Here is an 18709-nt window from a genome sequence, read left to right on the forward strand (position 1 = left end):
CATTACTGTGTTACTGGCGCGACGAGAACGGAAGCGCGAAAGTGGGTTGTCGAATTTAGAATGACGACGATGAAAGGGCGACGATGGCACCAAGACGACGGTATAAGAACGAGTGCATGAGATGCAATGACGACAATGGCATGACAGCGGTATAAAGACAATGCGATGGCTACGAGTGTACGAAGACTATGGCACGAGGACCAAACGTATCCCAAAGACTTTACGACGAAGATTCTGTGACAACGATGGCGTGGCGCGGGTCAGATGCGAAGCAGGAGTGAGGGCGATAGAACGACCGCAACGGCATCGTGACAACGGTACGACAACAAATTCTTGACGAATGTAGGACGACATCCGCGTGAAAACGACGACATGAGAGTAGGATGACAAAGCTGGAATGACGTTGATGCTACAACCACGATGGCATCACGACCACGAGTACAGACCTATTAGCTTACGCTATTAAAGAATTTGGGCTACTGGGTCCACGTAAAATTCGCGACTATGACAGCATGAAGGTCAGATCGCAAAGCTGGAATGACGACAAGGGAACGACCACATATATAGTGGGCCAGCTCGTAGATAATCCGGATCCCTTGTTCAGCCTGCGAAGATAGATAGATAGATAGATAGATAGATAGATAGATAGATAGATAGATAGATAGATAGATAGATAGATAGATAGATAGATAGATAGATAGATAGATAGATAGATAGATAGATAGATAGATAGATAGATAGATAGATAGATAGATAGATAGATAGATAGATAGATAGATAGATAGATAGATAGATAGATAGATAGATAGATAGATAGATAGATAGATAGATAGATAGATAGATAGATAGATAGATAGATAGATAGATAGATAGATAGATAGATAGATAGATAGATAGATAGATAGATAGATAGATAGATAGATAGATAGATAGATAGATAGATAGATAGATAGATAGATAGATAGATAGATAGATAGATAGATAGATAGATAGATAGATAGATAGATAGATAGATAGATAGATAGATAGATAGATAGATAGATAGATAGATAGATAGATAGATAGATAGATAGATAGATAGATAGATAGATAGATAGATAGATAGATAGATAGATAGATAGATAGATAGATAGATAGATAGATAGATAGATAGATAGATAGATAGATAGATAGATAGATAGATAGATAGATAGATAGATAGATAGATAGATAGATAGATAGATAGATAGATAGATAGATAGATAGATAGATAGATAGATAGATAGATAGATAGATAGATAGATAGATAGATAGATAGATAGATAGATAGATAGATAGATAGATAGATAGATAGATAGATAGATAGATAGATAGATAGATAGATAGATAGATAGATAGATAGATAGATAGATAGATAGACAGACAGACAGACAGACAGACAGACAGACAGACAGACAGACAGACAGACAGATAGATAGATAGATAGATAGATAGATAGATAGATAGATAGATAGATAGATAGATAGATAGATAGATAGATAGATAGATAGATAGATAGATAGATAGATAGATAGATAGATAGATTATTAAAATCATACCCATCATTAGCTTGCGACGATCATATCAAAGACCTAATTGACATTCGCACAAATGCGTAACGTCCTTTTCTTGGCCTATGCCATGTTGTCCCTCTCGGGCCCAGTATAGCGATCTCTATAATAACCAACACACGGATAGGTTTGTTGGCTAATAACTGTTCGTATTTGCAACCCTAATAAAAATGATAATCATCATCTCAAAGCGCTAATTCGCATTGACGCAACATGTACCATCCGCTTTCTGGGAAATTCCTCTTTGTGGGTGTGTGCCATAGCATTGAAATCATCATCATAATGTATTCGCAGACACGCTCCTTGCCCGATCCGCCGTTGTGGGTATCTTTCACGATATGGATATCATAATCATCATCGCAAAAATTAGTTGGAATTGGCGTGATACTGATATTTACTGCCAATTTCTTGACCAATCTCCCGTTGTGGGCATTGCCGTTATGATCCGTGCCAATTTGGTGCACTAGATCAGGTTCTTACCAGTACACGATAATGATTACCTTGCTCCTCACAATACTGTAAGGTTGTTCGGTGTTTATACCACTAGAAAAAAAAAAACATCTGGCTGTTTCGTTTCAATGTACCGCCCATTTCCAAGTTTCTTCGCCAAGTGATCACAAAGATTGTGGAAATGTGTGAAGGAAGAAGCTCAGTGTCAGAGTGTCTCGAAACATATTACCCACTTATGTGCAAGAAAGAGTTTCAGCCCTACATCAGGGTGTATTAGGCTGCCAGTTCTACTGCGGCCAATGAGCGTCTCTACCTGGGTCACCCTGCATTTCACCTCTTGTTTTCTCTCTACCTCGGTGTTTTTGTACCACACATTGATTCGTGGCCTACTAGTCACCACATGGGGCTCCTATGCCATGGAGGCGAACCGCAAATCTCGCTGTCGGATGTGCTTTCATTTTCTTTGTTTTCAAGAGTGACGAGGATTCTACTCGGTGAAAACCCGACCAGTGGCCCACCCCGGTGAAAGAAGGGAATGGTAGGCAAATAAAGCATCGTTTCAATAAAAACCTGTCTCATCCAATGGCCGGCACTTCACAGACTGCAGTCTACAGACTGCGCTTTCGATCGTGTTGACACTGATCTGTGTTAATCCCTACCGATCAATAGTGCAGGTAACCAGTAGACTATCGTCACCATCGAACAACTGGCACGGTAGGTCTATCTCTATAGATGTAAGACAAAGTGGAGGCATGCAAACGAAGAAACGTAGCAGTGCACAACCTGTTTAAAGTATCATCGAGTCTAAATTGTCGCTTTTTCTGAATTATTGCTGTTCCTTATTAAATATTTCTGCCACATCTTATTTTCCCTTCAAAGCTAGAATTCAAGATGCGCTCAGGCCGAAGACAAATGTTTTTCGCAAGAAATATTGCATTCGATTTCTTTTGACGAATAAATGTCTTCCTTTAAAAATAAGGAGTCCGAGGGCGTCGAGTTTCCAGGAAGTGCATGTGACGTGAAATGACTCATTTAGTATAAGTTCGGAGGCACGAAGTGGGGACCAAACAAAAGAAAGCGGAGCAAGAGACACTACATCGTCCGTCAGGTACACTACACCATCAATAGCTTCTACTATAACCGCAGGACAGCTGGTTCATAACCGACCTATTTCTATTGAACACTAAATTCGAAACACGGCAAACTACAGGAGGGACACGCACAGCTGCTGTTGAAAGCAAATTAGTAGACCATTCTGACGTACAGAAATTAAACAGAAAAATAATAATTAGAGTAACAGAGATATGGACTCATCAAAACAACTGCGGGCCTCTCACCTCACGGTGTGTTCATCATTTGTATTTATCTTAAAACCCACGGATCGGTCAAAGTCGACTAGTTTGTCGCTTGCTTTTTCATGCGCGTCGTCAGGCACGTAGCCACTCCTTGTTATCTGACCTTTGCCGGCCTCTTCCTCCTAGAGCCCTTCTGTCCCCTAATCAATATATGGGGTTTTACGCGGCAAAACCACTTTCTGATTATGAGACACGCCGTAGTGGAGGACTCCGGAAATTTCGACCACCTGGAGTTCTTAACGTGCACCTAAATCTAAGTACACGGGCGTTTTGGCATTTCGCCCCCATCGAAATGCGGCCGCCGTGGCCAGCATTCGATCCCGCGACCTCGTGCTCAGCAGCCTAACACCATAGCCACTGAGCAACCACGGCGGGTTTTCTGTCCCCGATCCCCTTATCTATGCAGAGCAGCATGTAGGAGCCTGCATATACGCTGGCAGAATTCTCCATATTTCAACAAAGAGCTTTCTCTCGCTGTCTCTATTTCTAACAATATGACTTGCCTGTAGATAAAAAAGCGCAATGCTATCACCTGACTAAGCACGGCTCGAGTCTGGGCGAGATAAAGCTGTTTCTATCCCGTTCAACGTGGTGGCACCAGGGTAAGCATTCGAGCATCGTTTCTATTATCATTTCTCCTAGGACTAATGGCCGCCTCATCGAGGATTTTAGGTCAACGGTGAGAATTCTGCAATCTGTCATAGGCAATTTAAAGAAATGCTGACCTTGCAAAAAAACACCCGATACACGATCTCTATTGCACTCTAGCATTGTACCTATCTCCCGATCTTTTCTTCTTTTTTCAATCACCTATACTATGTTAAACAATTGCTGCAGCGGACACATAACTCATTTTTTGTGAATATTTGATCCGGTATGTTTTTCTCATCAGGCAGCCCAGTTCAGGCATCTCATAGCAAGACAATGCCTCTTGTGTTATCATGCAGATTTTTCCAGTTTGTTTTCTTTTCCTAACTTGTAAATCTCCATGGCTTCTCTTGCTTAGGTCATTCGCGTAACGTTTAGCGTCTCTGGTTCTCTCCTTTTTTATGACTGCTGGTTGTCTATCTACATGTTCGATTATCCTGTATTTATATGCCAAATATTTTATACAGCTTTCCTTTCCATGTCCCCGCTTTGGGAGTACAGATATTTCTGCACTTTGGCCAAGCACTTATTTTTATGCGCGCTGCTAAGTCTTTCTTGATACCTAACTGTGCCTTGCACTTCTCTGAGTTAAAAAATGACTAACCCCATGTCACCATGCACTGCGTTATTTGCTAGTTTGAAAGTAGACCCTAAATGTCGCTACAACAGCACATGTGTTCAGATCAAACACTTCTAAGCTTCTGCATGTCATCCGATGGGAAAGGTGCCTTAACTTTTATATCACAACCGGGAGCAATCGTAAGTTGCCCCAAATAAGGATCGCCAAACGACCTTTAGTTGACTTACTACTCTGCCAACATCTCTTACTTTGAGCCCATATCTGGGTTTTTGGAAGTTAGCGCTGGCAGCATTACTCCTTTTTGAAGCACTCTCCCACCTCATATTTATTGCAGCTCCAAAGTGCTGTATATTTTATATTGCTCCATTCCGTTTCCCTTTCATTTTAGAATATAATGGTGCGTGTTTTGCCTGTCTCTCATGCGAAGTCATGAAAACCGTGAAAAATCTCTATCTGATATTACGTGTACACACTGATTATGAATGATTTCACCACAGAAATTAAAAATAATTAGTTTCGATTCTACACCATTTTGCCAATAGCCCGCCGGTATTGATTGTGACGGCACAAAACACACCAAAACCGAGCAGGTCACAAAGCCATGTACGCAGTAAAGATGCATTAACCTGGAGAAAAAAATCAATATTTTTTTTTCGAAAAGCCGCACACTTCCCTGCTTCTAAATAAAAGAAAGGATGGCGGCCCGCCAATCCCTCTGGCAGTGGCTACTTGGAGATGCCGCGGAGAATGAATTTTTCTGGGTATAATAAAAAAAATGTCCATGTCAGTATAACGTTCTCGATCCCTTTAGACACGTATACAACAACGCTCTGCCAATTCTTCTTTGTTTAGAAACCGTTTTAAGTGGAATATTTAGCTTTCGTTGCACGCCACGAGATTTTTGAACAGCAACCGCAAGCTAAGCAAGGGAAAGCGGACCAATCGCAGACACCGGTACCACTCTCCTCACCCCCTTATCAACATTCAAAGCAGTAGCTTGGTCCCACGAAAACCCTCTCCGCTTCTGCATGCTCCTCGCCTCTCGTCAGCCAATCAGCTAACAAAAATCTGTCTATATGCGTGAGGCTATTTGTTTTGAAAGCAAACTAAAGTGAATTCCTGCAAACAAGAGGAGTCTGCGATTGGGACTTTCAAACAACGCTGCGGGTCGCCTGTCCCAATGTTAGCGTCGGCGCTTACGTAAATTTCACGCCAGGAGATTTGAAAACACATTGGTACCATTTTACGTCATAGAGCCCATAATTCACCGTTTCGCCATCGTATTTATATGCCCTTCATACAAAGCGCAAACAATGATGGAGGCAGAGGACATCTCTGCTTCAGTATTAGATGAATTTTTGCTAGTTATGTGAATTTCTGGCCTTCCTATATGATTTGCGCTCAGTGGTCTCTCTCTCTCTCTCTCTCTCTCTCTCTCTCTATATATATATATATATATATATATATATATATATATATATATATATATATATAGGCATATCTCTCTCAAGAACTACACGAAATCGTCAGCTATGAGCTCGTGTTTTGGAATGTCCCATAGCAATTCCTTGTCTACGTTCTGGTAAGCTCCAATAATATCTAAAAATGCTATCCATGAAGCTTCATGGTGAGCTAACAAAATGTTTATGCAATGAGTTGGCAGAAAGGTATTATCCTCTAAGCGCCTGCCTTGGCTTAACCAGCCGTGTACTTCCTCCAATATATCATTTATCAGCGCTCACTTCGACGCCCTCGGTTTTATTGCTGGCATTCCCGCTTTGCAATTATCTTTGACTGACACATAGAAGGGGTCACTGAACGCCAACTGCAAACACTGGGCACAGAAAGCCGAATCTCGAGGGAGTTTAGAGACAAAGTTGTGTTTCTTAAGCTGTGCGCATCCCTCTGCCAACCTATGCTGAAGCATGCAGCTGGCGTTAGGGGCAGTACTTGACGGTGTAACAAAGATCATGTGGAAAGTGTTCAGAAGAAATTTTTCTCTGTACATCGATATCGGTGCTCCCGGCAGGTCTGGCGTGAGTGACAGCACCACTCTGCCATCACTCGATCTAGAAGATGAAGTGTGACTAGAAGTTATTATTTGTGTAATTTGTGGTGGTATTGATCTTTAACGATAACCTTGAAACCCAAGAACGGAATACTAGTTTCTCGATTGCTTTTCAATGCGCAATTCAGGCACGTAGCCGCTCCATGTTCCTTTGGGGGATAATGTTTGCCCGCCGTTCGGTTGGACAGTGCTATCGCCTGAGCAAACACAGCACGAGTCGCGGCGGTTGCTGATTGCCTCCCGAACACGACGATGACACCCAGGGGCAACGTCGAAGGGCCGCTTCACGATAAGCAGTGAAGGTTTCACTGTCGCAGTGCTTCTGTAGCCGTGCGAGCGCCGGGGCCCTGCATCCATTTGTCGCCATGCCTCCACAAGTTCACCCATACACTGTGTTCGGGTTTTCCGAAGACCTCGACTGGTGTACCCTGCACTTCCTCAGACCCGTCGACGACATCAGGGTGTGCAGTGCATGCAGAGTGGTCGCCAGGAAGAGCGCCTTCCTTCCATGTCGCCATGTTCTCTGTGAGCACTGCTACGAGCAATTGAAGGCCCGGGGCCACATCTGCGTTCTGGAGGGCGAGCTCTGTCCAGAAGACGAAGTCCACTGGAGGGAGTTTCCGGTGGAGAAGATGATGAAGAGTGAGGTAGGCGATGCGCGACGCAGACTTTCATATGTGTGGGTCTCATGGGCTGTTGACTGGCTTGGTTGCTAGTCTTGTCTCGAAAACTCTCAACAAGTAGCCTCGATGTCGTGTAAGGCTGCTTTACTGTATCGGTCTGGCCGCACGCGAATGCGTACAACACGCATATCCCGAAAGATGCTTTTGGTAGAGTGTTCCACGTCGCCTATGAGGGGCCAACGCTGAAATAAGTGATGTCTCATGAACGGTTACATCTAAGTACTTTCATGGGAATGGTCGAACTTCATGGTATGCCTTTCAGCGTGAAAAGGAGGGGCGCATCTAGTGTAGCATATTTATTTATTTATTTATTTATTTATTTATTTATTTATTTATTTATTTATTTAAAGATACCCTACAGGCCGAAGGAGCATTGGGTAAAGGGGTTTAGTTATTATAACGAAAGCACAAGCAAACTAGTAAGGAACAGGGTTACAGAGCAAGTGAACATCGAAACGCAAGGCAGCCCAAGTTGGAAAATACAAAACAAGGATCCAATACAAGCGAAGAAAAAAATAAATAAAGAAAACGCATCACAACAGAATAAGTTTGCGAAATAAGCACTATAAGAGCGCTTGAGTGCAAGTGAAGAAGAAAACGCCACACATCCCAAATAAGCAGATTAAGAACTTAAACTATGAATCCATGTTGCAGCGCTATTGCAAAAAAAAAAGGTACCTCTACGTCGTGGCGAAACGTATTCAGGTTATTATCAGAGGCGATGTCATCGGGAAGATGACTCCACATATGAATGGCTTGTGGAAGTGCGGATGTGTTAAAAGCGTTCGTGTTACCAAATGTTCGTGTGAAGCTGAGGTGATTATGTAGCCTGTCCGACGTGAAAACGGGGCGTTCAAAGTGTAACAACGCTATTTTATTTCTGTAGACGTACTTGTGGCCCACGCAAAGGTGAGACATTTGACGGTGAATGGCCAATGGTTGAAGGGAATGGTCGAGTTTGAGCTCAGGCACACTAATGATTGTCGTGGTTCCTCCAAATATAATGGGCTGCTCTGTTCTGAATTTAAGGAATGTTAATTTGATAATGAGCGGAAGAGGAACAAACGGATAAGGCGCATTCAAGCTGTTGGTCGACGAAAGTTAGGATAATTTGCGAACATTAGAGGGACAATGACGGAGGTTGCAGCGTAAGCACCCTAATGTTTTTGAGGCTTTCGCCGAGGTAGCAGTGATGTGACTATAACAGGAGAGGCCTGGTGTAAGGTAAGTGCGAAGATATTTGTATGATGATGATGATATTCGGGACAGATTTTCTCCTTGTGTGTGGCAGAAAAAAATTGAAAACCTCACACGTGCGTCCAAAAGAAATAATTTTGCATTTGTTAGTAGTTAGGGTCATGAACAAAGCGTTACACCAGTTAGAGATAATGTTAACATCGTCTTGAATGGTCAGGTGGTCCCGGGGGCGGTATCTTGATCTGGATAACATGCAGTCATCAGCAAAGATGCTAATACTTGATACGTTATTTTGCAGGCCATTTGTATCGATCAAGAAAACGAGCGGGCCTAGAAAGCTGCCCAGAGGAATGCCAGAAGAAAAGTAGGAAGAGTGAGAGGAGGAATTATTAACCGTCGTGAACTGCCTGCGAAGGGAAAGAAAAGTCCTAAGCCATGATAATGTGCGGGAATCTAATCGAAGGGAAGATAATTTACAAATAAGGCGGCAATGGGCGACACGATGAAAAGCTTTGGCAAAATCAAGAAATATGGAACCGGTCTGTAGGCCATTGCTCACGTTAGAATGAAGGACAGCGGTGAATTACAGTAGCTGTGTTTCGCATGAGATGTCGTTCCTGAATCCTTGCTGGCTTGGAACGAAGAATTTATTAGCCTCCAGGTGATTGTAGACGTGGGAGACGATTATAGGCAGAAGTTTAAAACAGATGCATGTGAGCGACATAGGACGGTAGTTTTCAGGGGAATTCTTATTTCCATATTTTAAAATATGGGTAATACGTTAGCAATTTTACAGTCCTCTGGCAGTAATCAAGATAATAGAGACTGTCGAAAGTTGTAGTTTAATATGATGTTGGATATTAAACGGATATTTTTTTAGCATTTGAAGTTACATCGATACTGGCTGATGAAGATACCTTGAGCTGCTTAATTTGATAAGTGATACCATCCACCGGAATTTGAATAGGCTGCATGTCTTGGTAGTTGTCTTCAGGGGCATATGACACGTCCGAATGATCTTCGCGAGTAGATAAAGCGAAATACGAGTGAATAAAGTAAATACAACGGAAGGAAGGGGTAAGGTACATCACGCTCCATTTTGTCAATGAAATATTTAGAAGGTGGTGGGCAAAACTGGGCAAGCCGCGGGGATCGCCGACCAAACACACCACGAAACGACTTTTGAACTATTTATCTCTCGCGACAAAACCGAGCAGAATTTATGGTAGAACGCTAAGAACCCCTAAGAAGCATGTAGTGAAACACGAAAACGCATAACGGATGACCAAATTTGCTTTGAGCGTAAGAACTGCAAGTGCCTTAGGAGCCCGCTCAAGGCGTTCACGAAGTCTGTAATACTTTTCATGTAAGTATCTGCCCGCTTAAGTGCTATGTATGAAGACTCCAGAATAACAAAAAATGCGTTCTGAAATCGCCCATTGTCTTTACGGGTTTACAGCTCCATAGCTTTACAGCTTCACAGTGCTTCACAGTGCTTTTTATGTATGCCATGCCAAGTTATATGATGTATGAGTTTACACAGATCTCCCGATGGCTGATATACAGCGAAGCATTTCGAGGCAGGGTTTTGTGTGCTGTGGTTATTTATATTATTTTAGGGCGGAGATGAGGAATCTATAGTTTGCGAGTCAAGAGAGAAGATATCTGGAAATAGGCTGCTCTGGTGACCACAAGTTCTGTGGAGAGCAGGATACATGCTGTCATCAGTCGCAACGGTCCAGTGGACAACTGTGATTGGTCGATGGTAGTAAGGTATTACGTCCGGCGTTGAACGCTGTCTGATAGTGGTATACGCGACAAAAATCAGACACGTTGCCAACAAAGTTTACCCACAGCTGTGTTTTTCGCTGCCATGCTTGCGTTGTACTTCAAGGTGCTGCCCTGCAATGACCACAGAAAACGCCTACCTTTCAAAGAGCCAACAGCTTCCAGAAAACAACAATGAACACAGACACACGAGCAATATTGTTCAATATGATGTACACATATCTTTAAGACCCTTTCTCCCTTTTGTCTTTTTTAGAAGAAATTCTTGTGTTCTACATATACAACGCTTAAACTGAAAAAAAAAAAAACGTGTTCTTTGTTAACACGGCTAAAAATTATACAAAGCACATTTTTTGTTAAGCCGTAGGAAATTTTGGTGCGACAAAGGTGTTCAATCACATTATTTTAACGTCAGGAATGTTCGCCGCTGTTTCTAATTCTCTTCTATTCCGACAGGTCAGCTGCTGGAACCGAGAGAACGGCTGCCAAGCAAGTGCGGTGGTCTCCAGCATAACTGAGCACTTTCGCCGGGATTGTGCCTACCACTCCACGTCCTGCCCAAAGTGTGCGGCGACGGTTCTTCGGCGAAATATTATCGTCCACCTGGACTCCCACTGCGCCAAGCATGTCCTGACCAGAAGGTCAGTGCCACCAACAAGCGAAGGAGTTGCGAAAGAGATGGAAGACATCCAGACGACTCTTCAGGGCTTAGATTCGGCATGTCGAAACGCATCGCACAACAATGCTTCTTTGCACTCGCAGCTTCGGGAAAGTGCAACTGTCCACGAAGAAATTCTCGGCCCTCTATCGACGATGGCGAATGAAATGAAGAAGGCGTCGCAGACGTCGAGAGTGGCATTAAGCGCAGTTGAAATAAGCGCCAGAACTAAAGAACAGCAGATAGCACGTTTGATGCATTTAGGTGCAAGCTTGTGCACTCAGTTGGACGAAATTAAAAGAACTGCCGATAAATGGTGTCATGACAGCTCAGCCCACGAAGCTACGACGGAGCGTCAGAAGCTTCTTGAGGACCTGGCAGTGCTGCAGAGTGAGCTACAGAGCGTAACAATTAAACTAGAAGAATTGAAGAAGGGGAAGTCTCTTTGTGGAACAGCAAAAGAAGAAGGTACGGCCGCACTCCGCTTGTCAGAGGTCTCAATCGGGAGCGTCTTCTTTATAGGGTCAAGATTAAGGGACAGGAACAACAGAAATAATGAGCCAGTCGGAACTTTCCGCATCTTCGAAGAAGTACCGAAAGGTCCCAGCCAAGTAGTATGGTGCGTGAAGGGGTGGCCGTCGATAAGAGATCTTCTGCAAGCCGATGACCGCTTCGTCGAAAACGCACAAATCTCTATTCTAAATAGTGACGTGAAAGGGTATACCTTTGGTCTTACATGTCGGAAACAAATGATCTACTTTGCTGTGTGTGTCATGCGAAAGCTAGATGCTCCTCTCACTCTGTTCCCCAAAATGATTAAGCTTTGCACTGTCAATGAAAAAGTGGTTCACATGTTAAACGTCGATGAATATTCAGAAAACGTTAAACTAGGGACCCTAAGTTCACGATGGTATTTTTCGGATTATTTTCCCGTTCGGAATTTTGACGATGGCGCAAGCGTTGAGCACGACAACCTAGCACTGTGCTTCACATTTTTGTACTGACATCTGAAATGGACTGAGATTGGCCTTAACAAGGCGCATATATCTGTTGCTAGTCTAACCGGACCAAAGTCATTGGGGTCAGCGTAGAAGAAATCATTGCAAGTTATCAAGCAATCCTTTTTCATACTGGCGTCGTAACCGTCATGTGCTAAGTGCTCTGCCAGTTAGTGTCATGCAATATGTGATACAGTCTGCGAAAGTTCAGTGTGATACTGCACGGTGACACTGCATAGAGTTATGTTCATTTAATCGTCCTCGCTCACTTTTTTACTTGAATCCATGTATTTCATAATTTGTCTACCATTCTCACCAGTGAACCTGCAAATATTCCGGCTCATCGGGACCTTATATGCTTGTCTATACCGTTATCTGCCTGACCTTTGTCCTGAATTCGTGCAGCTGTATCGACGGGACAATCCTGGACCTCATTTAATCAAATAAGCCGTCTTGCTTCCTTTACTGACATTACTGCGATCTCTCATGTCTTTCTCTCTTTCTTTTTTTTTTGCTTTCCTTCATTCGCAGAAAAGTGCAGCCGTCAATTCCATATGTCGATGTCTATTTCTACTGGTGTTTGTTTTAATAAAGAATTCTGCAGAACCTGCCTACGATGTTTTTCAGTGTAAGAGAAAAGGCTAACGTTTCTAGCAAGCTAATCACTTTGTATGTAAAAGAAAAGATGCGCTTGTAGGCGTATGTCAGTCACAGAAAGGATATTTATAAAGTGGTCGTTGTTTCATTGCGGATCTCTCTATGAACGGAGCCGTTAACCAACACATAGTGGTATAAGTGGCTCACATATGCCTGTTGTAACCTGCAGCGCGAGTGTTGGCGTAGAATGCGTCTGCCATTCTCCTCCCCTACCGCCGTCCTCCTCACCCGCAGCCACCACAGCAACAGTGGGTGGCGGGAGGAAGGATGTCCTTCCCGATCATTCAACCACAGCATCCCAACCTCCGGAAGCCTCAAAGCTCTCCCGTGAAAGCACATAATTAAAACAAGCCATCACACACGCGAACCCCTTAAAAAAGATGCCAAGGCTAAGAAAAAAGTTCATGCAGCTCTGGATGTTCGTACACAAGTAAACAATTATATAAAACAGCGAGGTCTGCGAAAGGTCACAATTAGGTGAGATGCGGTGATGCGCATGCCAAATTGCGGCGATGCGCGCGGACTCTTGAGACTTCAATGAGTACATCCATTGAACAGATTGAGCGACATACAGAATTCAAGCAACAGAAAAAACTGGAACTTTATTACGCTTGTTTCAATAGATGACATTTACCTACTCAAATAATGACTTGCCGCTGCCAGCTAAATTAACGGGTTAAGCTTTGCGACAAATTATGAAACGTGGGGAATCAAAATGGCGAAAGGCCAGCCGACAGACCATGTTTTCCGCTAGTTTTGGTGACGTGAAGCTAATTACCTTTTTTTTTCAGTAAACTTTGGCCTCTGCAGCCAGAGACATACAGCGTGTCTGAGCGCAGTACGCGGCACGTTTACGTTTTTGTTAGAAAGTCTAGTAGGCAGTCTTCATCGCAGCCGACTTCGAAAAACACCCTTTATATAGTACGCACAAGTGGAAGGCAACGGCAATGCTTAATGCAGTTCCCATCCTTGACGCGATAGAATACGGCCACGAGCACGCCACCGTGTCTTTTAACTTGTTGTTTTACACGTGGCGCGCGACATGCAATAAAAGAAAGAAGTTTGATGTATTAAAATAAATAGAAAAGGCGACTAGTATAATAAAGATGCATGCAGCTTTCGTGTGCGTATTGGTATATATAACTAAATTAAACAAATTTAATAGATCGCGCGCCAACATGGCTACATCAGAGCACGACAAAAAAAAAAGGCAGGAATGCGTCGCTACTTCTAGCGAGATTGGAAATCAAAATGACTACTCACCAAATTTGGCAGTAAATAGTGGTCAAAATTTTGGTGTTGTCACCACCCTAAAACTGAGCTTGCATGTAGGTCAAAGTTCTGCTCCCGCAATCTAGTACCGGCACTCGTAAATTCGCCGACGCGCGCACGGGCATCAGCGCACCGAAAGCTTCATTTCTCAGTTGCATATTTTTTTTTCGCAAGTTTTATCTGCCAAACTGGGGGGTGCGGCCTATACAGCGGCGCTCTATCATACGGTATCCAAACGTACTTAGGAATTATCCACCCCAACCGTCCACGTTTTATATGACGAGTCCGCAAGGCTAGAGAACTGGGAGAAGAATTAAATTGCTACAGAAACCAACGAAAATTATTGTGAAAGTAGAAGCGTAGCCTACGCAGACCGCAAAATAATATGGACACCTTAGCAGTACTTCCGCAGCCTGCTAGCGTGGATAACGGTGCTTCATGATGGCGGCGCAAGTTCTCCTAGACGTGTTTTACTAGACAACGTGACAATGACGACATTGGCAGGCTGACGACAACGGCCGCACGATGACAACAAATTTGCGACAGCGTGGCGACGAGTAAGCGATGACGCCGACATGACGACAGATGACGTTTTGGCGTTTGCTCTCTTGCGGTATGCCCAGGAGACTGGGGTGCTCCATCACGTGTGAGGAACTGCTTGATGCAGGATCTTCAGTGCTGCTCCTCTTCCCCCATTCGCTAACTCATTTTCATTTCCCCACTTCTACCACGAGCCAGCATTTTCGAAATAAAACACTCCATCCATTCAAGTCCAAGTGACCTGTGAAACAAGGTATACGCGATTACGTTTAAATCTAAAAATGCGTATCTGCATGGGGGTGACAATCACGAGACGGCATGTCCCCTTGCCTAGAACAATGAAAGCCGACGTCCGAAGACGCAGGTCTCTCTTGTTAGGTCGCCGTTGGTCACATCAAAGCTTCTTCTGACAATCACTCGTCTAGTTCACGAGTATTAGACATCCAAGCGAGAAAGAATCTCACGTGAAGGTGGAGGCCTGTATTGACGAGCAGCGATAAAATCCCGGACTGTCGTTGAAGTCGACCTTTCGACAAGTGGACATGTGTACGTCATGACAGCAACGGCTGCAGTTGCTGCTCTGGCGGAGACCAGTCCTCCGAAACACACAAAATACTCCGGCTCTTTCCGGCTCCTTGTTTTCTTTGTCTGTTCCTCTCCAGGTTGTTCCACAAGCAATGCTTTGTACCTCGACGTCTGCGTACTCGCTGACTTTATTTTAAAGCGCGGGCTAGTTTTGAACTACCAAGCGTGTTCGAATACGAAACTTTTCCAAGGTAATTGAGGCCTAACTTAGGGGTAAAATTAAGTTTGAGCTAGCGAGTCGGAGAGACGAAAATAATGGCAGAAAGAATAATGAAATACGGAAGCCGGGTAAGTCGACCGATATGCCTTCAAACTTGCAGCAGCGCTTTAACGAGCGACACGAGAAAGATTATAGCACTTTGTACGAGCAACATTACGACTACGATAAATTACGTAATTACGCAGAATTATGTGACCCTATATGTTGGTGTATATGCACGATCACAAATTTTGTGTTTCGCTAAACAACTGCTTCAGAAGGCATCAGATTGACAGTGCGAACGCGATGAACTCCATCAAGAGAACGGCAATCAGCGTCGTGGTGATTATTCATTAAAGCTTGTATATATCTGTCTCTCTTTTTTTCTCTTTCTCTCTCTATTTTCAATTCAAAATATGGTAGGATATGGTATGGTATCGATATGGTATCTTTTTCATTTATGTTAACATTATGTAGACTCTATGGAATTTTTCCTACACCCAGTATTCGGCCAAATTAAACTGTATTCGAAATTACCGATGCTCGCACACCACTACGCTGTGCTCACATCATAACACAACGTACGCCGGCTGTGACCGCCTTCTGGCCGCAACACTACTGCGATCTCCATGATTCTTCTTGTCTGTCCTGCGACGCCTGTATTGGAAACGTGTATTGATCGCTCCTACTGTGTAATTTTTCTCTCGCACTTCATCAAGCCCGTCTTCGCGACCTTCGCGCGACAGACCTTCTCCCTGGACGCATCCCGAGATGAAATGCTGGATACATGGCCCTCACTTCCCTTCCCTATTGGACTACGTGCACGAAACAAATCTGATGGTATATCTGTAACTACGCATTTATTATGCCTAAAGACTGGCTTCCCAACCAAAAAAAGAGTTTAAAAGTACGCCGCGGAACGCGACGCAGGTCGCCCAACTCCAGTTTTATCCCACGCCTGCGGCGCCAACGAGATTGTCAGAAAAGCGACAGATCAGCACTGTTCTTGGGGGTAAACACAAGTCGGGAGGATGCGATAAGGGAGCGATAGTCGCCGTGCCAACCAGTGGAGAATGCGAAATGCACATCCGTCTGCCTACAGCATCGCTCGGACGGCACGGCGGGGTGGTAAGCGGCAGTTCGGCGCGTGCGTTTTAGTCCGCCACCATGCCACACGAGAGGGACTCGTACAAGCTGTTCGGGTTTTCGGAGGAGCTGGACTGGAAGCCCCTGCACTTCGTCCAGCCGATAGACGACGCAAGAGTGTGCAGCGCGTGCGGATTCGTGCCCAAGAGAAGCGGCTTCCTGCCGTGTCGCCACGTGATGTGCGAACCGTGCTTCGATCAGTGCAGGAACAGAGGCCACATCTGCGTCATGGACGGCGAAGCGTGCCCAGAGGCCGGAGTCCACTGGAGGGAATTTCCTGTCGACAAGCTCGTCGACAGAGAGGTATGTGATTATCGCTATTAGCGCTTCTAAGATGAAAACGACTTTATTAAGAAAGAAATTGTCCTCTCTTCGCTTTATGCCTGAACGGTTACAGCGATGTCACTTATGAACGAAAACCTTTATGAAATCAGCCCCAGGTCGAAACTGATTGAAAACAACATTCCGCGATCTTGTCTGACATTCTACCGTCCGAACGAAGTCGCTTTTGTTGAAGTGATAGAAATGTATGTGGCCGATATGACGTCCCTTTGTTACGCCAGATTCTAGAGCGTAGCTCTTAGGCGGCCGTTCCTGCGTTGAGCGTCGGCGCAGGCGTAACCGAGCGAAGACCACAGCGAAAGATAAAAAAGCGAACGCAGAGCGCAGCAGGGGATGAAAGACCGCTATAACGAAGAGAGCGCGAGGAGGAAAGTGGAGGAGGATGGTGCCGCCGAACCATGAGGCGGAAAGCGGAGGAGGGTATGGCGAAAACCTGAGATTAAAAAGCGTAGTGCCACGTAAGACGGGCTCTGCAGCGACGAACGCTACGAGATGGCGCCAGACTAGCGCACCGTCGTCCGTTCACGGATGGTATGCGCAGACAGCGTCGACCGATACGATATATGGAAACAAAGCGCTGCATGAGCAGAGGTCTTGTCTGCGGCGGCTGATGTGATAACTGATTACCCGATTATCGCGGCAGTCCCGGCAGATACCTGATTATTGGGGCAGTGGCCGCACGAGAGAGATTGTCCGCAGTAGCCAATATATCGTGAAATGAAAACACCGTATTGCGCTGCACTCAAATTTCACATTAAGGAATATCGTAATCGCCAGGGAAATTTTCATTGACTATAGGAAACCTTCTCGTGATAAAGGCTTGCGATATTAATATTTCTCGCACTTCCAGTCATTCGACCTTGCCTTCAACAACTGCTTCTTGTGTTCAACTATTCTGATACAAACCCAGTGTTAATACATTTCTTTTTGTGTTTTTTTTACTGCAGGTCACCTGCTGGAACAAGAAGTATGGCTGCGAAACCATCACTACAGTTGCAAGCATTGTCAACCACTTTTACGAAAAGTGCGCCCACCATTCCACGCGCTGTCAAAAGTGCTCGGCGACGGTTCTTCAGAGAGACATGATCGCACACCTCGAGTCATGTTGCTCTGCCCACGTCTTGGCCAGGAAGTACTCGCCATCAAGTTCAGAAGGCTTAGGCAGAAAGGAAATACAAAACGTCCAATCATTACTACACAACATAAAGCTGTCCTTACAGAACGCTGCCACTGAAAACGAACACATAAGTTCGAGAATCGGCGAAGTTGTCAGACAGCGCCTCGACGCGCAGGGAGAACTGGGGGACGTCATCAGGGAAGTGGCGGAGCGAATCAATCTGACACTGACGGTAATCGAAGGAAACGTCCAAAGAGACGAAGAGGTTCAGCGGGAGTTTGATGCCCTCAAAGCGACTTTGGAAGAGCGAATGGCCGCTGTAAAAGCGACGATGGAAGCTTTCATGCGGGAACACGATTCACAAGCCGACCTCAGAACCAAGGCGCACAGTGACGTGGTGCGAACTGTGAGTGATATGCACCGAGAGGTGCAGCGCATGAAATCGGAGCTGGAAGACATCCAAGAACAAGATGTGTAAAGAATCTTTTCTTTCGAACAGCGTCATCGACTGGCCTCTACGGCCACCCTCTTAGTCTGATTATACTCATATGTTCAATTTTGTAAAGAGTGAATTCTTTTTTCTAGAAAGTTCCCCCGCTACAAAGGAAATATGCTTTCGAGAGTGCGTATTTTTTTTGCAAATCAATGCAGTTAAACCAATGTAGTATTACATGCACATATTAAAGTTGCTCCTTTTGTGCCTGGATCCTCGTTTCACATACATTTGCACTAAATTTACGTGCATATGTGTACCGCTGTTATGCATTTGGTCCCAGCGTTTCAACTAAAAGAGTAACAATTTGTTGCTGATGACAGAACAGAAACGCGACATATTCT

General features: G+C 44.4%; 3 protein-coding genes across 3 annotated transcripts in view; 2 read left to right on the top strand and 1 right to left on the bottom strand.

The window, feature by feature from the left end:
• Positions 1 to 18709, bottom strand: part of LOC126544386 (uncharacterized) — a 206226-nt gene that overhangs the window by 23442 nt on the left and 164075 nt on the right. The gene's annotated exons all lie outside the window — the stretch shown is intronic.
• On the top strand, positions 6955 to 12620 carry LOC126543546 (uncharacterized). Its single transcript, XM_055062544.1, has 2 exons — positions 6955 to 7337; positions 10815 to 12620. The coding sequence occupies exons 1-2, from the start codon at positions 7056 to 7058 to the stop codon at positions 12018 to 12020; spliced, it is 1488 nt and encodes a 495-aa protein (XP_054918519.1). The 5' UTR covers positions 6955 to 7055; the 3' UTR covers positions 12021 to 12620.
• On the top strand, positions 16255 to 18578 carry LOC126544395 (uncharacterized). Its single transcript, XM_050191708.3, has 2 exons — positions 16255 to 16716; positions 17703 to 18578. Exons 1-2 carry the CDS (start codon positions 16435 to 16437, stop codon positions 18348 to 18350), a joined length of 930 nt encoding a protein of 309 aa, XP_050047665.1. The 5' UTR covers positions 16255 to 16434; the 3' UTR covers positions 18351 to 18578.

Source organism: Dermacentor andersoni, chromosome 10 (assembly GCF_023375885.2).
Source record: "Dermacentor andersoni chromosome 10, qqDerAnde1_hic_scaffold, whole genome shotgun sequence".
In the NCBI taxonomy this organism is placed as follows: Eukaryota; Metazoa; Arthropoda; class Arachnida; order Ixodida; family Ixodidae; genus Dermacentor; species Dermacentor andersoni.

Coding starts and splice junctions, on each gene's coding strand:
- LOC126543546 (XM_055062544.1), top strand. CDS start 7,056: ATGCCTCCACAAGTTCACCCATACACTGTGTTCGGGTTTTCCGAAGAC. Junction 7,338..10,814: donor AGAAGATGATGAAGAGTGAG/GTAGGCGATGCG, acceptor CTATTCCGACAG/GTCAGCTGCTGGAACCGAGA.
- LOC126544395 (XM_050191708.3), top strand. CDS start 16,435: ATGCCACACGAGAGGGACTCGTACAAGCTGTTCGGGTTTTCGGAGGAG. Junction 16,717..17,702: donor ACAAGCTCGTCGACAGAGAG/GTATGTGATTAT, acceptor TTTTTACTGCAG/GTCACCTGCTGGAACAAGAA.